The sequence below is a fragment of the Pogona vitticeps genome, chromosome 5, assembly GCF_051106095.1.
Source record: "Pogona vitticeps strain Pit_001003342236 chromosome 5, PviZW2.1, whole genome shotgun sequence".
NCBI lineage: Eukaryota > Metazoa > Chordata > Lepidosauria > Squamata > Agamidae > Pogona > Pogona vitticeps.
In genome coordinates, this window is record NC_135787.1 from 181,652,287 (window position 1) to 181,677,091 (window position 24,805).

A 24,805-nucleotide genomic window follows, 5' to 3' on the forward strand; every position below is an offset into this window, starting at 1 on the left:
AAAACAGAAGAAGCCAGGAGAAAAGACTTGGCAGAAACCTGGGCGATGCATGCAGAGGCGCCCATCCTGCTAACTGCAGCAATGTAGCAAGTGGAGCACCAGCATGAGCCTTCTTGCATCACAAGCTTTGGAAGAAGAGATTCAGGATGTGGATAACGAATTTAGAGTGAGAGGGTGATGAGTCTTCTGCAAGTCCCAGCAGCACAGAGCCAGGGAAATTTTCTCATGTGTCATGTGGCATTGGTAAGGTGGCATGGTGTATTAAACCCAGAAGGAATGGTGCCAACCACTGCAGCTCCTGTCTGCAATTTTCTACTTGCCCGGCAACCAAAAGATATTTATTTGCAGCTATATCTGGGTAGCCAAATCACCTCATTCACTCAGTTTTACATGAATTTGGCATCCATTTACTCAAATAACTCTCATCCCTGTTTCTTCAATCAATTGGCCCAGGAGCAGCTCTAGCACCTCCCTCAATATGTCCCTGCCCCATTTCTATGACATTATATGGGCCCACCCCCAGATTTGGGGGCTCTCTTTAAAAAAGGGGGGTTGCTACTGTAATTCTAAGGGACATATTTCCTTTTCCTGCCACAACAGGTAAGGTAGGTGAGAGAGAGAAATGGCAAATTGCTTAAAACATCCTATATGCAGTCTTTATCTCACTGAATTCTGACAGCAAATATACCACATATCTAATGGGTTGTAGGTTCTCTGCTTACTTGTCAGTGATCCGTAATTAAACACACAAATACGCAAGCAACTGAAATCAGTGTAAACATTGCCAGGTCATGAATCTCCAAGAGAAGATAAGCCCCACAGTGTCCGTTGTTCATGCTGGCTGTGGAAATGCTCCTGCATTTTATGATGATCTTCTTTGCCCTCTGATAGCCACTATAAAGGGCAAAACAAGACAAGACACTGATCTCATATCTGGGAATGGTGTTACTCCAAGTGGTGAAAGATATCTGATTGTAAAAAACATGTTGAAGGCAGAAACATTACTTATTGCTAGAATGAAAACACTGGCTTTCTTTGAATGTCAGATTGCTGAAATATACCGTATACAACAAATGTGTCTCAGGTGGGATAACGTCCTAAGAATAGGAGGTACACATTCCTATGAATGTGTTTTTTTAACCCTGAGTTGCTGCCCAGAATAGACATTTGGTCTAGATGAGCAGGGTATAAATCTAATAAAATAAAATAATTAAATAAATTAGCTCCCCTAGTTTCTCAAAGCAGAGAAGCACTGGGTATCAGTGAGAGGGAGGTTTCTAGGACCTGAAGGGATTCTTTCTTTTCCCACTAATACATTGGTAAAGTTCTTTTTCCCTCCTCAGGATTGCCCCTCCCCCTTCCTGACTGTTTGCTTCACTTCTTTGGCTTTTCTCTTTCTCTCCCCCCCCACCTCTGAGCGTGTAACAGGCATCGAGGATATCTCTCTCACATGGCAAAGATTCTGACTCCTCATTTTTTTTGTCTGTCCTTCTGACTGTAACTATAGACAACAACTGTAAGAAAAGGTACCTTTTCTTTTTCACTTAAAATGCTCCAAGGTGATATTTTAACATATAAAGTGCTAGTCACTGTGAAAAGTGGTAGAATACTGAGACTTAAGCTATTTTCTCATACTTTTTCTGTGCAATAAAAACCAATAGAAACCTGAGAGGAATGAAAGAAAGACAAGCAGAGAATGCAGTTCATTAATTTACTGCAAGATTGTTGTTGCCCAACGATTCACTCTAAGAGCCAGGTCCCTTAAAATGTCCACACACTCATATCATAAACTTCTCTATCTTTTCGAGGTGGAGAAGACCCATGGGCTTAAGTGGCTGCTGTTTGCAAGCTGATTCTCGGTTCCTCCAGCCTAAGAAGGCTGTCTCTGGATGTCTGCATCTTTTGCATGACCTTTAATGCCCTGATGGTGCAGTTGGTGGAGGTTCTGCATTTGCAGTAATTTGCAAAGAAACAGAATGGGAGGGCTTGTGCTACATAGTTCAAGAGCGCACTCAAGTTTTCCTCCTCCAACATTTTCTCCCAAACTCGGGTAAAGATTCTCCAGCAGAGATCCTGAAGACAATCAAGAGTGGAGAGGGCCATCTGGAGTTCTTCTAGGATGTAAGAGGCTTGGGGGACATTATCATAAAACCTGGAAAGCAGTTCGTCCATGGTAAACAGGATGATGAGGTAGACTGTCCTCAGGGGGAGTGTAACTGTGTAGTACAAAGCTATCAGCCAAGCCTTCCATTCCTGAAATGCAAATGTTACATTGGGGGAATATAACCTGAGAGACAGAAAACATAAATAGAAAATTCTACTTTTGGGGACTACGAATCCCAAAACCCTGCATCAGATGGGGATTTTAGGAGTTGTATTCCAAAACAGTAATTTTTCCAAGCCCGCAAAGAAAGCTGTGTTGAGCTTAGTTGGATCATTGGTCCCTTTGTCTAACAATTTACTATTCTCTACACCAGGAATAAGCCTGTGGGAATCCCACCATCCCATTTAATCATATTCATATTCATATATGACCTCTAAAGACAAAACGTTACATACATACATACATACATACATACATACATACATACATACATACATACATACATACATACATACATACATACATACATACACACACACACACACACACACACATATATACATACACACACACACACACACACACACACACACACACACATACATACATAAATGTATATATACTAGTTCTGCTGAATTTGCTTAAACTCCACACTTTCTGCTCACTACATGAAGGTGATGTTTCAGCAGAAAGAGTGGACAGGTGGCAGGGACAATGAGGAGAAGTAGCCACCAGCAGAAATTGAAGGTGGTGGCGCTGATGGATGCAAACATAAAAGGCTGAAATCAGGACAGAAGCCGGTAAGCTTGGCTCATCACTCCTTCCAATCCACAGCAAAGTAGAGTGCAGAAAGTGTGGAGTTTTTACAACCTTGCAAGCTATCTGTGGTTTGTGTGGCTGGGAGGGATATTTCTGAGCTGGGGTGACTCAGTCTATCCAGCACTAACCAAACATTCCTTGCCCTTTCTGAATTAAGAGACCCCCCCCCCCACACATTTCTGCTGAGTGTTCCTCTTTTTAGTCTGTTGAAGTCATTTGTTCCTCTGCTGTTGATTTATTCACAGCTGTAAGCAATGAAACATTTTTATTCTTTCTCCTACAAATGTCTCAGAATGAGTTATTGAGACTGTAAGTGCCAGTTAGTGAGAAAGGAGTGGATTATCTCAGGAGCTTGTGGCGATTCTCCTCTGTGAGTCTCTGTGCTTCTCCTCTGTGGCAAAAGGAATTTTATTAGAAATTCAGAACTCTGCAACAGAAAAAAAGAGAGAAAATGTGCCCTTACCAGATACTGTTTCACAAGGAATCTTTCGAGATTCTGCTTTGCGTGCTTCATATAGTGCCGAGATTGTTTGGAAGTGTATCGATGGAATTTGTTCAAAAGGGAGATCAAACAGGCCAGGTAACCTTCACGGGCTATCAGTGTCTGCAGTTGTTGCCCGATATCCCTCATGCTGGCTTCACAACATGTTTGACTTTGAACTGGAGAAATAAAAAACCATAACACTATTGGGAGGGACAGTGAAAGCATAAAACAGGAGCTGAAAGCATGTCTGAGTCTCCTTATATGAAAGTGGAATATTCAAAACCTGGCCCAAAGCTACTTCCTTTTCCCATTGGGTATTTTAGATTTCTTTAGCACTGAAAAAACAAGCAATATAGCCTCTTATAATTCACAAAACAAATACCAATCAGTAACAATTAAAAAGAGGATGTCTGTAACCCTACTTTGCTAGAAAAAGAATAACGACTTTCACTTTTAAATTTCAGGCTAATTATAATGTATAAATTGGCCCGCATATGTGGGATAAACCATCTCTTAAGTTCTTACTCGTATCTTCCTGAGCAGCGAGGAGACAGTGAGTCACAAAGGCGTGAGACTTGCCCAGCATTGCTTCCACGCTGTCCTTGGCCATCTGCCCCACTTTGGTTCCCATCATCATGCTCATACTGCCGGTCACCATGGATTTTGTGGTCTTCATACTTCCCTGCACGGCATCTTTGGTCACGCAGACCATGCTTGACAATCTGCGGGTCAAGGCGTCCTTGGCACCTGACACTTTAGAAGACATCAGCTCTTTTGTGTCTGAGACAACCTGTGGGAGGCAAAGGACAGGTTTGTTTGGACTCTAGCAGAAATCTCTATCCTCCTGGGAGACACATCCCCTCGCCTTTTTACTCATCCCCATGTGATGTCCACCCTCGTGCCCCTTGCTTGACCTTCAAGCCTCAGAGCACAGGAAAACAAAACAAACACTCTCTTCCTTTACACTTGCTGCCACCAGGTGATCTCTAAATCACCATTACAGTGGACCCTTGACTTACAGACGGCTTGACTTACAGACTTTTTGAGTTACAGACTTCTCTGGCCGCAAAATTTAGGTTTAACTTGCAGACTGAGATCTGACTTACAGACCAGAAAAAACCCAAAATGGAACAAAAACGGCCTGTTACGGGATTAATCAGTTTTCAATGCACTGTAAGTCAATGGAGACTTGACTTACAGACTTTGTGACTTGAGAACCGCCTTCCAATACGGATTAAGTTCTCAAGTCAAGACCCCACTGTACTTCAGAAAGATTCAGGTCCACACTCCAAGGTCTTTTAAACAGAACAATTGTTTATTGATTACGGTAACTTAAATTGATCTAATCACCTCTCAGAATTCCCAAACTCCACACTCTATTACTCTATCTGATTCTTACTCTGACTCAATCTCACTTAATCTCTTCCTCTGACTCTCTGACCCCGCCTCTTATAGCATCTCTCTTGACTCCGCCCCTCAGCAACATGAATATTCATAAACCATTACATAATACAACAAGAACCATAGATGTAATAAAAGGAGAATGCTACACCCCATATAAGAGAGTTTACGGTTGTTGTTGTTTGGCTGTTCATCACACAGGTGCATTTTCCTATTTTCTGTACCAGTAGAGATTGGGCTGATTGAACTGTCTCACAGAATCTTTAACAGTTATGTAGAAGATTGGTAGCTATAGCTTGGCATACAGGAATGAGAACAGCTGTGCTTGCGTGCGAACACTGTCATACTCACATATGTGGGTACACATTCATGCACGCACGCACACACAAAACCGTCCTCTACAAAATTATTCAAAGTTCAGGCCTTAGCTTTTAACCTTCCTATAACTAGCTTTTCTCTAGGTTTTCTTGTCTTTTATGTTTTTTTTTTCAAATTTGTGTAGGCTGTCCTGAGAACTTATTGTGAATGGGCTGCATAAAATATTGTTAATAAGGGGAAAAAAGGGTGGAAGGGTGGAGATCTCAATGATATAAGTTGTATCACATATCACAGTTGTTTCCAACCCAGGTGTTCTTGGACTACAGTTCCCAGAGACTCTGGCTGGTGCAGCTGGTGGTGAAGGTTTCTGGGTATTACAGTTCAAGAACACCTGGGTTACCCAAGGTTGGGAACCACTGACCTATCATAGTCACTGACTGGTATGCAAAAGTGAGTTGTCTAATTTAAAGATTTCAGATTTGAAAATGGGCCTTTAAACTTAATTTATGCAAAGTTTGGAAAAAGTTACTTTTTCAGACTCTAAAATACATACACCGTAGCTATATGGATAGATAAGGTTTCATGGCCTGTCTGAAACTTTAGGAAAAGGAGGCCATGTATGGCCAAGTTGACACTGGCTATTATAGGCCTGTTGCCAATATTTCTGGCTATTATAAGCCTGTTGCCAATATTTCTTTCCTTAGCAAAGTGGTGAGGGTGGTGGCCGATCAGCTCCAGGCCCTTTTGGATGAAACCAATGCCCTGGATCCATTTCAGTCAGGCTTCACGCCATGCCATGGCACGGAGACAGCACTGGTCGCCCTGTTTGATGACCTGCTGAGGGAGGCCGAGAGGGGCAAAATGTCTCTGTTGGTCCTTCTCGATATCTCAGCCGCCTTCAATACGATCACTGTATCCTCCTGGGGAGGCTCTCCGAGCTGAGAATTGGTGGCCTGGCGCTTGCCTGGCTCCGTTCCTTCTTGGAGGACCGTCTCTCAGAGAGTACAGCTTGGGGAGAGTGTCTCGGCCCCGTGGAGTCTCAACTGTGGGGTTCCACAGGGGTCAATTATCTCCCCAATGCTGTTTAATATCTGCATGAAGCCGCTGGGTGGGGTCATCAGGGGGTGCGGGGTTCGTGTCATCACGAAGTGTCATACACTGATGACATCCAACTCTACATCTCCTTTTTCCCAACAACAGTGGATGCCGTTTCGTCCCTTCAGTGCTGTCTGGAGACTGTATTGCAGTGGATGCCGGCGAATGGTCTGAGGCTGAACCCGGACATGAAGGAGGTCCTGAGGGTGGGTGGCCCCACCATTGGTGGCTTGGGAAACTCCCTCTCTTTTGGGGGGATGGCTCTCACCACAAAGAGTGAGGTTCACAGCTTGGGGTCCATTTGGATCTAGCGCTTACCATGGAAACTCAGATAGCATCAGTGGTCAGCACCACCTACTTCCATCTTTGGTGGATTGCCCAGCTGTGTTCCTATCTTGATGTTGGGCGCTCACCACTTTGGTCCATGCGCTTATAGTCTCAAGATTATACTGCTGTAATGCGCTCTATGTGGGGCTACCTTTGAGATTGATGCGGAAGCTTCAAATGGTGCAGAACATGGCGGGCAGACTTCTCACTGGGGTGAGAAAATATCAGCATGTTTCCCCCACTCTGGCTGCTCTCTAATGGCTGCCCGTTCATTTCCGCATTGATTTCAAAGTATTAATGATGACATATAAGCCCTAAACAATTGAGGGCTACAATATCTAGTGGAACGCCTTCTCCCACCTAGATCTACCCGAATCATTCACTTTAACCAGGATGGGCGGCTGAGGGGCCTAACGCCGAGGGAGGCCCGGAGAGAAAGAACAAGACACTGGGCCTTCTCGGCAATGGCCCTCTGCCTTTGGAACAATCTGCCCACAGAGATTTGTCTGGCTCCCTCACCAAGTGCTTTTAAGAGCAACCTCAAGACCTGGCTCTTTAGGCAAGCCTTCTCTCCTGTCAATACCTAATTTACTTATTGCCAACTTCAATTGTATTAATGTTGTTGGTTTATTTTATTTTATTATTAATTGGATTGTTGTTAGCCGCCCACAGTAGACTTCGGTCTAGATGGGCGGGGTATAAACAAACAAACAAACAAACAGACAGACAGATAGATAGATAGATAGATAGATAGATAGATAGATAGATAGATAGATAGATAGATAAATAAATAAATAAATAAATAAATAAATAAATAATAACAAAGCAGGGATATGTAAAAAAAAGTAATCAATGATTGGGGGGGAGGGGAACTGTCAGTTTAAGACTAGAGTTAAAGCTATTTTGTGTTCGCTCAAGCTAAGCAAAGCCAAGAAACTGGATGCCCGAAATCTCTCTCCTCTTGGGAGAGTAATGGTTTGCAACATCATAAATTATTTGCACAAATTGCCTAGAACGCAGATGTGTGCTGCTTTAGTTAAACATTTGAAGCACTAGATGGGTTGTGTCCATCTTTTTTAACCATCAGCCAGTCTGCTATGTATGTATACTTTGCCCTTCAAAGAGAAAGGATACTAGAGATATTTGATCCAAATTAGAGAGACCAGGTGAGGAAGGAAGAACTGTTTGTTTTTCTCTGAGCTAGAAGTGAGGATTCTTAGGCCTTCTAATTTCCCCTTTGAGATTTCTCATCCTGTCAAGATTTGCCTAAATCAGTGACAATAAGGAAGTTAACAGATGTTCTTTCCACCCCTGTTGAGAAACCTCTGGAAGATAAGAGACTAGGTACCTGCTCAGCCGTCTGTTGCAGGATAGGCAGCTTGGCTTCTACTTTATCCAGGCCCCGACAGGCATACTTGTTTGCTGTGGCAACTAATGGGAGACAACAAAAGTTTTTGTCTGGAGTCACTTTCTGTCCCATTGACTTGTTTACTAATGGTACCAGAAAACACTGTATTAAGACACAAGAAAGCTTTGGGATGGTTGCAAAGTCCTTGTAGCATTAGACAACATTACTTTTTAGATGGCTCCTAATTCTTGGGGGCTACAAGTAAAAAGACCCAAGGGCTACAAGGTCTGGCCCCAGAACAGCACATCTCCCCTTCCTCGTCATGTCAAGGTATGCAGCTTTATTAAAGTAATTAATTGGCTAAAATTCATAAAACTGTTTTTTCAAGGAGGCCAAACAAACTCACAAAAACTTAGAAGGTCAAACTAGTTCATACAGTTAGCATCTCATTAGAAGCAGTATTTCCTTAAGTTGTGAAAGATGTTGGATTTTCAAAGCATGTGCTTTCACTCTGCTTGGCATATTGCAATCTAGTAAGCTTTGTTTTTGTGATGAGAAGGTAAACACAAGCTTTATCTGAAAGTATAATTGCTTGGGCATTTATCTCTGTGGAAATTATGTGAAAGAAAGAATGTAATAATTATGGGGAATTTGGATTAGCCTTCATATCCACTCTGGTCTCAAGATATGTCTGAGGTAACACTCGTATGAAATTCCCACTCCAGGTTGTAGATGTGAGAACAGATAAATAACTAGAAAAATGAAACAGCATCTGTTAAATGTTCCACGGCTTTCACAGCTACTCCCTTAATCTTGAGGTCTTACTATACCCATCCTTGCCTCCTCATTTTGCTAGTGTCAGGTGGGAAGAATAGCAGTTTACATGTCAGGATGTTCTACTGGCTGCCATCAATTTAATCTCCTCTACCACAGTGCAGGGACGTGGTGGCGCTGTGGGCTAAACCGCAGAAGCCTGTGCTGCAGGGTCAGAAGACCAAGCACTCGTAAGATCGAATCCACGCAACGGAGTGAGCGCCCGTCGCTTGTCCCAGCTCCCGCCAACCTAGCGGTTCAAAAGCATGCAAATGCAGGTAGATAAATAGGGACCACTTCGGTGGGAAGGTAACAGCGTTCTGTGTCTAAGTCGCACTGGCCATGTGACCACGGAAGATTGTCTTTGGACAAAACGCTGGCTCAATGGCTTGGAAACAGGGATGAGCACCGCCCCCTAGAGTCGAACACGACTGGACAAAAATTGTCAAGGGGAACCTTTACCTTTACCTTTGCCACAGTGGTAGGTTTCTCACATAAGCTTTCTTCTGGGCATTCAGGAGAAGGCTAATTAAAAAAAATGTTTGCGGGGAGAGACTTTTATCCCTTCCTGACCCTGTCTTCCTATGTTGAAGAGGCAACAGTCTTCCTCTCCATACAATCAGGGACCCAAATTGTTCAGAATCCCCCATCACATGGAGAGATTCCACCGGTACCAGAATCTTTCTGCTTTATACATGTGGTTTCTTTTGTACTTTCTGTGGTGCATTTTTCAGTTAAATTCTAGAGATGCTGGCATTCAGTGGCTCTGTCTAAGGCAGCAGTGGGGAAGGTGACGCCTTCCAGACCTTGTTGGACTACATCTCCCTTTTTCAGCATAGGGAATGGCAAAGAATAATGGGAACTGGAGTCTAACAACATCCAGAGGAGCTCATGTTTCTTACCTCTAGTCTGAAGCTTTGACTTTCAAGTTGTTTTTTAATAGATTTGTTTGGGTTTTTTTTAATATAACAATGTCTTGTATCTCAGTAGGAGAACTTGAAGACCACCAGGTATTATTGTGGTGGCCTTGCTTGAAGTTCCAAGCAGGATGCGATCAAATCCAGCCAATCGATTCTTGATTTTGGCTTCTAAATTGTGGAGCAAAGCAGCCCCGGGATCCAGGGCAGTCTGCCTGAAAAAGTTCTGAAAAGCGCCCCAGAGAAAATGTGAGGGCAAAAGGTAGGCTGATTTTTCGGCACAGTCTATTTATTATGTATACCAACAGAGCCATCTTGGATTTTATTCTTACTCACGCTGAGGTTCGAGTGTAGTCAAAATGGGCTGCGCCTTGCTCACGGCCACTTCAGTGAGACTCTTCACACTTTTCTCTGCCCCATCACACACCGTTTGAAGGCAGGAATTTTTCCTTTTGATGGAGGTGTAGTTTGAGGAAACCAGGTCGCAAACAGAGCACACCAAAGGGAGACTACCAACCTTTTTCAAGATATTCTAACACAGGAAACCAAGAAAATTGTGTCAGTTATTCTATCTGGCAAAAGGTTCAGTTTCAACAAGTGGCATAGAAGCCAGGCTGTATCCATGCTCTAAACAAGCCAGGTACTTTGACAGCATCAGTAAGTTTAGGCAACATCTGAGTTCTTTACACCCAAGGAACCCTGGCAAAAATTACCATACGTTGCAATCAGTTTGCAGCTACTTAATGTATTTTATTATGTTTGTTTGTTTGATTGATTCTTTGTTTATATTTATTTATTCTCATTTATAGTCTGCCTTTCTCCGGATGGTAGGACTCAAGGCAACTCACAACATTAAGACAACTAGAATTAAAAGCACAATAAATAATGTGTTAAAAAGGTATTAAACCATAATAATAATTAAAATAGATTAAATGATTAAAAACATTTAAAGCTTCAAAAAACACACAATTATTACAATTATTAAAAGCTTCTCTGAAAAGCTGGGAGAAAGGTAAAATGATATGATATTTCAAACTCAAGGTTTGCTTACATATATGGGACTTTTTATCAGGGATTTGCAGTGCAACCCTATACATACTTTGTTTTGTTTAGGCATCCTTCAGTCTCGAGAGACTATGGTAACGTGCTCTGTATAGAGGACTTGGAACAGTGTCTAGAGTGGCTGACAGTGACAGTCCCTTCCACACTGAAGACAAATACAATCTGTCCCCTGTCCAGCTCCCTGATTTGGCTGGTTTCGGGACTGCCTCTTTGCCTCGGCCTGCTGGACAAGGGTCTCTTCAAATTGGGAGAGGTTGTCATGCACCGCCTGCCTCCAGGTTGAACGCTCAGATGTCAAGTTTTCCCATCCGTTGAGGTCTATTCCTAAGGCCTTCAGATCCTGCTTGCATATATCCTTGTATTGCAGTTGTGGTCTCTGGGGCAATTTCCCAGAGGGAATACATACTATTAAGAAGTAAATGGCACTGAATTCAATGGTGCTTGGAAAAGTTACTTTTCTGGACTACAACTCACAGAATTTTCCTAGCATGTATAATTGCTGGTGATGCAAGCCAGTGGATTTTGGGAGCTGTAGTCCAAAAAAGTAGCAGTTCCCATTTCTATGTTTTCCTGGGCCTTCATGGGAAATTTTAAAGTCGGCCTTACAAAATGGAAGAAAACCATAGTGCATTATTCCACTGGCAGAAAGTTAGTATGAAAACAAGCTTCACCATATGGACTACCTCTTCTTCAAAGCTTTCATCAGAGGTGTCTGAAGACATCATACGTGATTCTGGCTTCGTAGAAGGCATGATAGGGTCACTGGTCACTGGATATGGAAAGAAAGAGATTATGTCAGAAGACGGTAATAAATTAACTTCAGCCACTGGGAATTGCCTGCACCAGCAAAAGATAGGAGACCCAGCTCCAAATCAAAGTCAACCACAAAACACCTTGAATTTCAGTCACTTGCCATTTTTAGTTTTCACTCTGTGCACACAAACCTGCAGTTGTGGCAAAATAAAATGAAATAATTAAATTAAATGATTTATTTTTAAAATTAAATCCCCAGGTATGGCCCACTTGCTAATAAGTTTTGCTACACCTAATGTAAAGTGTTGTGTGTGTTTTTTTTAAAAAGACTCTAGTGAAAACTAACCCACCCATATTGCTCTAGGCGCCCATATAATTTTCTTCTTGAAAAATATGTTCTGGGGCCAATATATAAATAAACAATTTTTATTTATTTATTTATTTATTTATTTATTTATTTATTTATTTATTTATTTATTTATTTATTTATTTATTTATTTATTTTGACCCCCTTAGTGCTACAACACTCTCTAGGCATGTTACAACACAATTAAGCAAGGAACACTCCCCCCCACCCCAGGGTATTCAAATACCGCTCTCTGTGTCTGTGGGGTCGGGTGGGTTTTGTTTTTGGCAAAATTTGGAATGTCTGTATTTTGAGATTAGAATCCCAGGTCTCCTTTCCAAGCCAATATAATGTATCAGGATTAAAACAGTTCCGTGCATTTTTCAAAGAAAACCAGCAGAGGGGAGCAGACATCTTTTAATGCCCTATCCCTGCTTTTTGTTTTGTGACATTTTACCTCCTTGGTTTGCACTGGAATTTTGTTTGCGATAGAAAAATATCCCCTAAAATGTTTTTTGTCCAAAAAATGTCCAGAGGAGGATTTTGTTCAAAAATATTTTGTAAGGACACACTTACGACTTTTAATTGAAGAGGTTAGGGATTTGTGCTGCGTGTGAATGATTTCTCAACCCTATCTGTCAGCACAAAAATTATATATGGATTTCATTTAATTTTTCCCAGGGAAGGGGATATTCTCTAATCTCTTCTCGTAGAGGAGACTCATTGTTAGAAAGGGCAGAAGGAAATATTCTTTTATCCCATTCCCTACACAACTTGTTTTCTTCTTTTCCTGTCATTAGAACTGGCAGCATCCACAATCTCAGAGTGATCCTGGCAACCGGGCTACCGTTTTGTGTCTTCCACCCAGACTCTGGATTTAGTGAAGTTAAATGAAGTTGGAAAAGAAAAAGGAGAATACAGTATTATGAGAAAATTCTGTAACGTGGTATTTTTCTAGTGATTGGGGGGAGGGAGTGGTTTTTTTCCATTAAGAAAATGTCTTCTGATAAATTTTAGCTTAGCAGTAGAATAATCAGTGGCTCAAATCCTGATCTCTAAATTATGCCTGTACAAGAGTCAATCATGTTGCCATCCAGCAGGGAAGACTGCTGGTAATTAAAGAGTTCCCGAGTCTATCTCTAGGCTCACACAGCTTGTAACATAATGATACTGATTACACATATGTTGGATGAGCTGAGAACCAGAAGTGGGAATTCTCTACTGAATATCTTCTTCTGTCTGTGACATCCTCAGCTTTACAAAAAGCTTAACTTATTGAACAGAATTTCAACCAGTGGCTCTTGATAGTTACTCCGACGCAACATAGCAAAATATCTCATTACCTTTCTGCCCGGCAGCACAGAGTTTGGATGATTGAATTATCCTATTAGAATCATCCTTCAAAATGATGACTCACTAAGTTAACATTTGGGGTATTCTCTGTTTGCAGAGGGCTACGTTAGCTCTCAGGAAGATCTTTCCAGTGTCATATTTCAAAAATTCAACCCCAGAATATATGAGGATGGGTTTCAATAAAATAATTCTGTGTCACCACTGGTAAAACACTTGTGAAGAAAGCCATCAGAATGGCAAACGATGGCACGGACATTGTTTCTTCACTCTGATAAGTACTGAAGTAACAAGCAATGCCAACCAATCAGGCTGGACATGTAAATTAGATTCATTATGATTGCTCATCCAACTGGATTCAGCAACAGGTAAAGAAGTAATCGTACTTTACTTCTGTCATACAATCTTTGAGTTAAAATTTAAAGTCCAAAATCTTGAATTTTAAAAAAGAGAGCATCATAGGCATCCTTCAGTCTCGAGACACCACGACAACATGCCCTGAATCGAGGAGTGTCCTCTCCAGAGCATGAAGCCTGCGTAAAGTAAGGAGGATAGGCTGTTACCCAAGCAGCAGATCCCCCCTCTCCACATTGCTGAAATGGCCCAATGGAAAGGCAAGAGCCAATACAACTGGTTCCAGCAACGTTGCAGGAATTGGCAGAATGACACGAACTGCCTTCGGGACTCCAGCTCCAGATTTTGCCTCTAGGTTAACTCCTGAAGCCTTTTCCATCAGTGGATATAGCCGCAAGGCAGTGGAGGTTTGAAATCGAAGTTTTCCTTCTCCTAGATGGGCTGCCTTCCATGGCTGACGAGCCCCATCTACCCAGTCTGCTCTTTAATAGTGCGGAAGTATGATCCAACCCTTAGAAATTTCCTGCCTCCCAGGTGTATGCAAATCTAATTGGCTTTCCTATTTACCATATTAAGGCCAGAGACAGAATCAGAGAATTTGAGAATTTTGCGCGCCAAACAGCACGCTATCCCGGGACATGCTCATTTAAAGCAGAAAGCCCCACCCCCTATTTATTTATATACCACCTTCCAGGGCAGGGCTGGAAGATTTCGAAGCTAGAATTTGGGTTTAGAAGGTCACATCCTGAGAAGCTATGTAATGGTGCAGAATGGTGCACTTTCCTCAGGCACCATCAAGTGATGGTGAAGGTGGAGGAGGACTAATTATGACGAAAGAAGAATCAGTTTGCACTGACTTAAGTCCTTCATGGTACAGATGTAACTAATTGCCTAACAAAATTGAAATTGAGGTCAAGTACATTAAGGTTGCACCAGGAAGGCCACCAAAAAGAAAATGGGGGGGGGGGACAGCAACAGAAGGGTTCTGCTCTTGGTAGCCTTCATAAATATGGAACTTTGAGCAGAGCATCGTAAGATGAGCTAAATGCATACATACTTATAGAAGACACTATAGCTGCAATCCTATTCACACACCGAACTCAGTGATGCTCACTTCTAGGTAGACTTCTATAAGCTTATCATCCAGCTTCCAGAGCCGATGGAACTCTGCATGCATAAGCTTCCCATGCTGCAGACATCCATCTATGACAGTGGACAGAATGTTCCCGGGCCCTTTTCATTGCACTGAAGTCCCTTCACATGTTTAACGCAAGAAGGGAACTTGTTTTCCAGTAACAATTTGGACCAGGGAAACTATGTGTTTACTTCCCCCTCTGTCATAAACACAATGAACAGTCCTTCTGACTATTACCTGTGTAAGTATCACTTTATCAGTGACAGTGGAACCAGTTACCTCAAGGGTTGGTGAGTGCTCCAACACTGGAGGCATTCAAGAAAAACTTAGATAATCACCTGGCAAATATGCTTTGATTGTATTCCTGCATTGAGCAGGTGGTTGGACTTGATACTCTTTTAAACCCCTTCCAACTTCACTTTTCTATTATCCTATGATATAAGGAGTAATATAGTGGCCTACTCTGCAAGGCTGTCACAATATATAAAAACAACAAAGACTGTAAAAGAGCTAAATGTAAGCAGTGATAGAAAAACTGGGCTCCTTGTGTAACACTTTTAAGTTCTGTGGGGCTATTTGTTTTGTTAAATATCTATTGATGAACCTTGCAAACACAATTGCACAAAATTATTCAGTTATATAACAGACAATGTGAGCAATAACAACAACAAAGTGCTACAGTCTGTGCATCCAAGGCCTCAGCAACACCACCAATATAGAAATTGCAAAGCTCCAGTGTCCTTTTAAATACAAATTCAGACAAAAATCCAATATATCTTTTTCAACTGGTTTGGGTATCCATAACATAGAAGAATCAGCTCCACATGCAGAGTCTTCAAAACCCTAGCTCATGTTAACAGTCTTAAGTGGCAAGAGCAGCTCTGGTCTTTTAAGTTCTCCTGCTTGTTCAGATTCAAAGCTCTACTCAAAGCCTTGCTCTTCCTTGGTCCCACCCCTTTGGGCTGAACCAATAATTCATAGGGGTTACACTAACCCTGACAAAAGAGGGGAGCTGTAATTTGCCAGTTGAGAGGGAAGTGCACTCTGCATAGGCTCACATTTCCTCTTGTGTCACATTTCTGGCAATCAAAACGGGGACAATATTCTCTAGCAAGCCCTGATTTGAATCAATTTTTGCTTGTGCACACATTTTAAAAATCATAATAAAAATATTGCTAATAAGATATTATACCCTCTAATTGTTCTCTAAATGCAGCTTTTGTCCTAAAACCAGTGTGGGCTTTTAGAAGGTTTTGATAGATTCCACACACATCCCATATGTCACACTAATAATAGTTCAATTTGGTTGATGCTCCTTGATAATAATACATATCTTATTCCTTCTCTGTAAGAGAGACAGGCTAGATTTGATTATTTCAAAATTCCTTTTATCATCAGGACTTTAATAAAGGTCATGAGCCTCCTGCCTAATTACATCGTTCCAGAATGAAGAGGAGGGTGAGTCATCTATTTCCAAAAGCGAAGGGAGAGGGTTGCTTAATATTCACCTCATATCCACCATTACAACAGCTACCAGTATACCAAGCAACAGTGCAGACCTGAGCTACATCCATGGAGAGGTATCAGTACATATTCCTTCATTTCTGAATCCATCATTCAAGCAGTACAGCTGAGTTTTGTTTTGTTTTATTATACTTGCCCACTGAGATGTATAGATAAAACACTGAAGTTTATAAAACAAGATCGTACTCCATTTTCACATATGGAGATTTAAGGATGTGGCAAATTTTAATCTCTTGCCTGTGAAACCTCCTGTTTCTGTGGATCATCTTTGTGCACCAACAAACCTATTTATTCTGTGTACCTTACTGGCGAATGTTCTCCTGAAGATGTACGAACCTAAGGCAAGGTAACTCAGTTTTGGCCCTCCAGATGTTTTGTGGCCTATAAGTAAGACATGGCCAATGATGACATAGTCAAGAATCCTCTGGAATGCCACAGTGCAGGCCTACTGCAGTCTCGGGGATATGTTGTAGTCTGTCAGACATGGCTGACTTTTATTTTGTATTCTCTCTGTGGAGGTTCTACAGCTGAGCCAAAACGAGACAGCGAACTCCCAAACGTCCTATTTTTAACAGGCCTATCCACCCCTTGTAAATGCAAAACTGTGATTTCCTTTATGGAATCGTTCCATCTCATATTTGGCCTTCCTCTTTTCCTGCTGCCTTCTTTTCCAAACATTATTGGTTTTTTCAGCAAGTCTTGTCTTCTCATGATATGCCCAAGTATGACAGACTCTCATGTTTTACATCTAGAGACACGTACAGGCTTGATGTGATCTAGAACCCACTTGCTCATCTTTCTGCCTGTCCAGGGTGCCTTCAGCACCATATTTTAAACAAATAAATTCTTTTTCTTTTGGCTTTCTTCACTATTGAGCTTTCACATCTGTACACAGTAATCAGGAATACAATAGAGTGGATGATATTGGCCTTTTTCTCCAGTGACATGTCCTTATAGCTGTTGCTCTTTTCTTGTTCCTTCATTGCTGCCCTTCCAGAACATTGCAGGTGGTGCAAGCCACTTAAAAGTAGCAATAAAGAAAGAGCCTTAAAACAGGGCAATCAGATGCAGTTCTCTGGCTGTATTTAGATTTCTTACCATCTTAAAACTGCAGAACTGGAAGGGATCCTGTGGATCATTGGGTCAGGCCCCTGCAAACAGATATAGAATAGAACTCCTGGCCTTTGGCTCTGCAGCCAGATACCTAAACCATTGAGCTGTGGTAGTGACTAGGGCCAATGGGAGTTGTAGTCCAACAAGACATGGGGGCTACTGTTGCCTAACCCTGCTTAAGATAGTTTGTACTGCCACTGGAAATGTTGAGCCCCCCAACTCAACAAATCTCTTCCTTTAGAAAAAGTATGGTAAGTGAAGTTGACCCCTTAGTTGCCATTTCTGTGTCTGAGAATAAGCAAGAGAGCTTTTAAAAAAGCCATTCACACACAGTTGTAAGAGATAATTATACCTTTTAATTTCTTAAAATATGTTCATTACCACTTTACTGACGACCTGGCTTTTCCTCCTTTTTTTAACAGCAGCTCCACTTGAGATATTTGGTTCCTTTCATAAGGTAACTCAAATGCTTTTTAGTTGGCTGTAAACCACATGCATTCATGAAAGTCAATGAACACTCAGTCTTAAGAGTCATTCTCTGCAATAACAAGCAGCCTTTTAAAGACATAATTAACTTGAGGATCTTGAGGCTGAGCATAGATTGCTCTAACAAGAGGGAAAAAAGCAAATGTAGATATATAGCATATACTGTATATAGTTGGAGTAAGCAGGAAAAGAGGAAGACCAAATATGAAATGGATAAACTCCAGAAAGGAAGCCACAGTCTGGAGTCTGCAAGATATGGACAGAGTTGTTAATGACAGGACATTTTAAAGCTAACTCATTCAGAGGGTTGATGTTAGTTAGAGGTGACTTGATGTCACGTAACATCAGCAGCAGCAAGAACATATTAGCTGGAGTAAGGTAAAGGTAAAGGTAAAGGTTCCCCTTGACAATTTTTGTCCAGTCGTGTCCGACTCTAGGGGGCGGCGCTCATCCCACTCTTCAAGCCATAGAGCCAGCGTTTTGTCCGAAGACAATCTTTCCGTGGTCACAAGGCCAGTGTGATTTAGACACGGAACGCTGTTTACCTTCCCACCGAGATGGTACCTATTTATCTACTCGCATTTGCATGCTTTCGAACCGCTAGGTTGGCGGGAGCTGGGACAAGCAGCGGGCGCTCACTCCGTCGCGTGGATTCGATCTTACGACTGCTTGGTCTTCTGACCCTACAGCACAGGCTTCTGCGGTTTAGCCCACAGCGCCACCACGTCCCTCCTTTTAGCTGGAGTAGTTAAATAGAATATCTGTAGTCATAAGCTCTAGATCAATAGTTCCTAACCTTGGATCCCCAGATGTTCTTGGACTAAAATTTCCAGAAGCCTTAACCACTAGCTGTGCTGGCCAGGATTTCTGGGAGTTGTAGTCCAAGAACATTTGGAGACCCAAGACAGCAGAAGACTTGAGAACGACTGCTCTAAATGCTGGGGGGGACAAGACAACAAAAGACTTGGTTTGAGATCCTTCTTGGGAACTTGCCTGACGTATTTTGCTGACTCCAGAAGGTTAGTACTTGGAACTGTAACATTTTGCACCTGGGCTTAGTGACTGTGTTGAGACATAGATCCTGTTGTGGTCAATGGAATTTGATCCCAGCAAAAAATGCAATCCTAACTAAGCCAGATGGCTGCAGGGCATGATGAATGGACTCTAAAGCCAAGTAAGGTTGTACTGAATTCAAACCCCAATCAGCCTAGCAGGGACGCTGGAAATTAGAACTCCTCTGCCCATGGCCTAACTTTTTGATGGCTTAGCGGTCGTGAATCTGGGTTTCGGGGTGGGGGGTTGAATCTGATGCAGCAGCAGCTCTTCTTCCACCCTAACCCTTCCCCACCCCCATGTTCTGAACTTCTGCCAAGCTAATGTCAGCCATCACGAGGGCAGGTGTGCCAGCAGAACAAGAGCAGACTAGGCATCAGCCAGAATAAAGAGGGTATGCTGACACTAAGGCAGTTGTATTGGTGCAGAGGGTTTCTGCCTATTCCAAACCCACTACAGTTGGCCCTTCTTTGAAGTTGGACTAAGGCCAGTGATGGTGAACCTTTTTGAGCCCGAGTGCCCAAACTGCAACACAACATCAACTTATTTATTTCAAAGTGCCAATACTGCAATTAAAACCTGAATGCTAAGGTTTTAGTTTAGAAAAAAAAAAAAAAACAACTGCTGCACTGCAAGGGTCAAATACTTGGTTTTTTTTTTTACTCTATGGGTAATATTAACAAATACTTACCAGTCCTCCAATCCCCCATTGGGCTAGATCCAGTAATGGTAGCCATTGCACCCCTCTGCTGGACCACTGCACCAGCAGAGGGGAGTGCCAAAATCCGAGATCGGAGGATGGATAAGTATTTCTCTATGGTGACTTATGGCTTGTGTGCACACAGAGAGGGCTCTGTGTGCCAGCTGTGGCACGCGTGCCATAGGTTCACCATCACTGGATTAAGCTGTCCTCACTGAGTTTTAGGTCTAAAAATAAGAATGTTAAGGTTACTAGACTATACCGGTTGACTTTGGTTCTCATTGGCCAGAATCCTATTGGTATTCACATAAGGGTTGTGTAACTTGTTGCAGCTAATTGAGGCTAACATACAAGGTGCTAAGGTACATCTCAGTTACACAGCTGGGTACGTGACCAAGCAGTACCCCAGCATGGTGCCAATTGGCCACAGTTAGCCTCAGTAAGTTTTATAGACCTTACATGAACACCAGTAGGAACCTAGCCAATATACATATGCTGTGCAAAAACTGCATTTACTTATTGAAGACGTTTTATCCAGTCTTTTAACTTTAGAAGAACATCCAAGTCTTATCACAGGTTCCAGTAAATAACAATAAAAAGCATAAAATAAAAAGATAAACAGTGCCAATGGAGTGAAGCCAGTAGAACCATAAAAGAAGGATTTGGGTCATAAAACTAGGAGATAACTTCATCAGAATCAGACAGCTTAAAAAGCCAGAGTAAATGAAAATGTTCACCATGTCTCTAAAGCACATGGTGGAAAGAAAAACATTTTTCTTTTTTTTAAAAAAATTGTTTATTTGATAGCAGAAATAAAAGGTAAAAGTTTAAACTGAAAGAAAAAACCAAGAACACAAAACATCAGGAACAACTACACAAAAAGAGTTTATCGCCACCACTGGGACCATTTGGAGATATGAACAATTTCCCCTTCCTTTATGGATCCCCATTCCCCTTCCAAAATTGCATTGACTCCTGTGAATTGCTTCCTATTTATTAATACAAAATCAATACATTCTCTTCAAATATCTATAAAACTATTCTTATTTAACAATCTCTTATTTACTAGAAGAACGTTTCTAACATGACAGCTGATCAGGATCAAATCATCTATTAAGAGAAATGTTTATTTCCTCCTAGTACAGCGTTTTCTCTCTAGGCACATGAATCTTGGAAAGCACAGCAAGACTTTAAAATGAAACCTGTGTTTACCTACCAAGGAGCACTCACAAAACAAAGCAATGGGATTTACAAAATGTGCAAACCACAAACAAGTTAATTTGCAAAAAGTAGAACGGTGCTGGAAGAGAGCTCTGCAGATACCCTGGGCAGCCAGAAAGATGAATAAGTACGTCCTAGATCAAATCAAGCTTGAACTATCACTGAAGGCAAAAATGTTGACACTGAGGCTGTCTTTCTTTGGGCACTTCATGAGAAGGCAGGAGTCTCTGGAAAAAGACAATGAAAGCGGAAAAGGCAGAAGGCAGCAGGAAAAGAGGAAAGCTGAATATGAGATGGACTGATTCCCTAAAGGAACCCATAGGTTTATGTTTGCAAGGGCTGAGCAAGGCTCTTGAGGAGGAAAGCTTGCTGATTTGTAGGTTTGCTGGAAGTTGGAGATGACGTGACAGCAGTTAACAACAACTAAAGTGAGGCAATCTCAAGCTAGATCTACTAGATGTCCTTGACCAGTTATAGTGCTTTCTTCCTCCCTCCCTTTGAAACTTCCCCTCTTTTCCATCTACATGTGAAGGGAAGAGGAGAAGGGGACGACAGAGGACGAGATGGATGGACAGTATCGTTGAAGCTACCAACATGAATTTGACCCAACTCCAGGAGGCAGTGGAAGACAGGAGGGCCTGGCGTGCTCTGGTCCATGGGGTCATGAAGAGTCGGACACGACTTAACGACTAAACAACAACAATAACAACAACTCTTTTCTTATTTGGCTTTCCCACCCAAGTACAGCCATATTGTTCTACATATTTTTCTATGGTTTATTTTTTACATAAAATTTTCCCTTTAAAACATTTGTATTGTTTTATTAAACAAATTGTAAATGTCAAAGTATAAACTATTAGCCATGATCCTAATGATGTGTTAACTGTATTGTCACATTTGTTGCTTTCTCCACACCTCTGTGAGGTCTGACAGTGGGGGTTTTCTTAGAAAATGGCTTCAGATGATTATCTTAATAATCACTCAGTGATATAAATTTAATTATTGTACCTACCTGATGGGGAGCTACTGGAGGGAGTAAAATTCTTAGGAGAAATCATCATGACAATGGTCTGGAGCTTTGATTCTAGATTTAAAGATTACAGTAGGAACAAACTTGTGAACATTGAAAATATTGAGTTGAGAACTTTGCAAAGCTTTAAGGTATACCCACAGTACTTTTACACTACACCAAACTGAAGTTCAGTATTCTTTTCTCAACTGCTGGATAGCTGAGTGCTTTAGGCATCAGGCTATGGAGTAACAGGTTGGGAGTTCAATTGCCCATTATGCCTCTTTGTCAGGGGCTGGACTCCATGATCCATAGGGTCCCTTCCAACTCTGCAATTCTAGGATTATTATGATTAGTTAGAAAGAAGAAGGGGAGAGGAGGGATATAAGTTTGCTAGCCTTTAGTGTCAGAAATCTGACTCGTGCTCAGTGCTGTGGCAGAACAGAATCTGGAGAACCATGGGTTAAACATGAAATCCTAATTCAAATATCTGCCATCTGCAGGGAGCAAGAACTATGCAGAAACCTTGTCTGCCAGCAAAAATCACGTTATGTCATCAGACCTCTCCCAGTGCCCCAAAGAATCACCTTCTGCAGTCGGTTTCACCCACAGAAACCTGATTTGGGAGAAAAATGGAGATCATAGTGGATCTAAGTGTAATTTTCCTGCTGTACAGTGTGCCTCTTAGTGTCAGCTCATGGTGCACTCAGCCATCTTGGCTAGTTAGCTCTTAAGCCATCACCTATCATCTTAGAACTGCAGAGCTGGAATGGATCCTATGGATCATGGAGTCCAGCTCTGTCAAGGAGGCCCAAGTGGGGAATCGAACTCCCAACCTCTGGCTTTGCAGCCAGAGACCAAAACTGCTGAGCTATTGAACAGTTATCAAGACAAGAGAAGACCAGATAAGATGACTTCAGCTAGTAGATCTGAGCAAAATTTACCAGTTTTTCAATGTGTAATGTGATCCTCTGAAGGAAAGTATTGTTGTTTTTATTTGTTGGGCTAGCACAAGAAACAAACCAAAACAAACAAAGAAACAACCCCCCGACAACCATGATACTCCCAAGTACACGTTCCACAGTAATTAATCCAGAGTACAAACAACTGTTATTTTACTTTTTTTTAAAAAAAGGGAACTGGTTAAGCTTACAAGGTATCTTGGATGAAAACCCAGCATCAGAAATACAAATTCTGTCTCACTTTTTTTCCAGAACTTTAGCAGCTTCTGTGCGATGTGTTTTCCCTTTTCTCTCCCTTGAAGTGGCATTTCTCTTACATGGGGAGGGGAGAAGGGCTATTGCTCCCGGAATCCTGAATCCCCCTTCCTTCCATTTCTCTTCCACCCCCACACAAGAACCCATCAACAATCAGCTGCCCTGGAACACTGAGGGAGGCCCATGGAGAGGTGGCATCCATTAGCAGAATTCAAAACTCCCCATTGAGGTCTTCACCTATTTCATCCCATTGGTTGGCTATGGATTAGTTCATTCAGTAGATCCCCTGAAACGCTTTCAAGCAATTAAAATTTTACAGATGGCTGAGGAAAGAGTTCATGACGGCAGTGACAATGAGGGCCCCAAATATGATTAGCATGCCCTCCTTTGACTTCTAGTGGAGCCGACTGTGCAGCTTATGGAGGACTGCTTCTGAAATCATTGGCATTGGAATTGAACAGCTCTGTTGTCTCAGATATCTGCATTTGCCAGGGATTACATTGGACTAATTGCTGTGGAGCAGCAGCAATGCCCTGCAGTAGTTCAAAGCATTTGAGAGCTGTGGACAGAGAATCAAACATGATGTGGCCTTCCATAAGTCATTTGTAAGAAGTACCAAACTAGGCCTCAAGCCTGCCTTGGAGTAGCACGCTATTTCACTCAAAATTCCTTTTCTGAATCTAAAATGGTTGAGGCACATCTGTCCTGTGTTGGCAAAAAGAGGACTGGATGCTATGAGTATGTTTAGAAGCACTCTCCTCTCCTCTGGTTTAGCTCACTCAACAAGTACAAGGTGGAACAAACCAAAAAGGGAGAAGATCAGCATCTGTTACCCTGAGTTTCGACATTACCATAACATTTGTGGACCAGATTTCAAGAGTTGAGAATGATGGGCGTTATAGTCTCACAGCATTGTGGAAGGCCACAAATTCTCCATCTTTGGTCTAGGGGTTCTTGACTGCCAAACAAAGGCATCTTTTGGAAAAATTACAGAGGCCTGTGGCATTTAAGCTGGGTTGAAGGCATTTAAAATGGTTTGGTTAGGGTTGCCAGATACACGGGTACTAAAAGGAGGACAAAGAAAGACAAAAAGGAGGACAAAGGAGGACATATTGAATGTTTCATTTGAATAGTTCCAGATTAAACCCACAATCAATACAATTTTATTACAATAGCTGCCAATAAATGTCTCTTAGTGAACCGACCAAGAAACAGTCATGTTAAAAAATAAAAATAAATTCAATGGAGGCTTCCCCCCCAAAAAATACCACAAGTGGGTGGGCAGGTGGGGGTGGGGAAAGCTAGGGGGAAGGGGGTCCTTCCACCTCTCCCCCTCTCATCCAAAATTATAACATGAAATATACAAAAGCCTGACATTTTAAAGATTTTTATCTTTGCCTGCCTGACAGAGGACATTAGGCTAAAAAGGAGGACATGTCCTCCTTTTGCCTGACATCTGGCAACCCTAGGTTTGGTGGCTTAATTTGTTTGGATATTTTGAAACAATGTTTAAAACCTGGTTCTGTTTTCATTATATTGGTTTCTATCTTTCACTAGTGCACTTGATGTTGGTGTAGTGGGGTAGCTGGCAAAATTCATAATCTGTGTCTCCTGATCCTCTTTTTCCAGGAAATGAGCAAATAATTTTGCCAGAAGTAATTGTGGTATGGCTATGGGACATTCCGATCCCAACTCAAAGCTTGGTGGATTTCTCTGTTCATGGGAATGGAGTTTTTTTCCTGAAAATCTGGGAACACACAAATGTGAGCATCGATCAAGATGAGGATCGGGTCTGAATATTTCTAAAAGGGAAACAAATTGTGACCTCAGGGTATATGTTTGTGAGAAGGCTTCAA

The 24,805-nt window shown here is 41.9% G+C and overlaps 1 protein-coding gene across 1 annotated transcript; it reads right to left on the reverse strand.

The window, feature by feature from the left end:
- Positions 1–218: 218 nt before the first annotated feature.
- Positions 219–11,795, reverse strand: LOC110088830 (perilipin-3). The gene is made up of 7 exons (XM_078376809.1): positions 11,792–11,795; positions 11,372–11,457; positions 9,963–10,158; positions 7,897–7,979; positions 3,933–4,197; positions 3,387–3,583; positions 219–2,253 (listed from the first exon to the last, which is right to left on the reverse strand). The coding sequence occupies exons 1-7, from the start codon at positions 11,793–11,795 to the stop codon at positions 1,828–1,830; spliced, it is 1,257 nt and encodes a 418-aa protein (XP_078232935.1). The 3' UTR covers positions 219–1,827.
- Between the last annotated feature and the right edge of the window lie 13,010 nt (positions 11,796–24,805).

Coding starts and splice junctions, on each gene's coding strand:
- LOC110088830 (XM_078376809.1), bottom strand. Junction 10,159..11,371: donor ATGAAAGCTTTGAAGAAGAG/GTAGTCCATATG, acceptor TTCCTGTGTTAG/AATATCTTGAAAAAGGTTGG. Junction 3,584..3,932: donor CGCTGCTCAGGAAGATACGA/GTAAGAACTTAA, acceptor TTATTTCTCCAG/TTCAAAGTCAAACATGTTGT.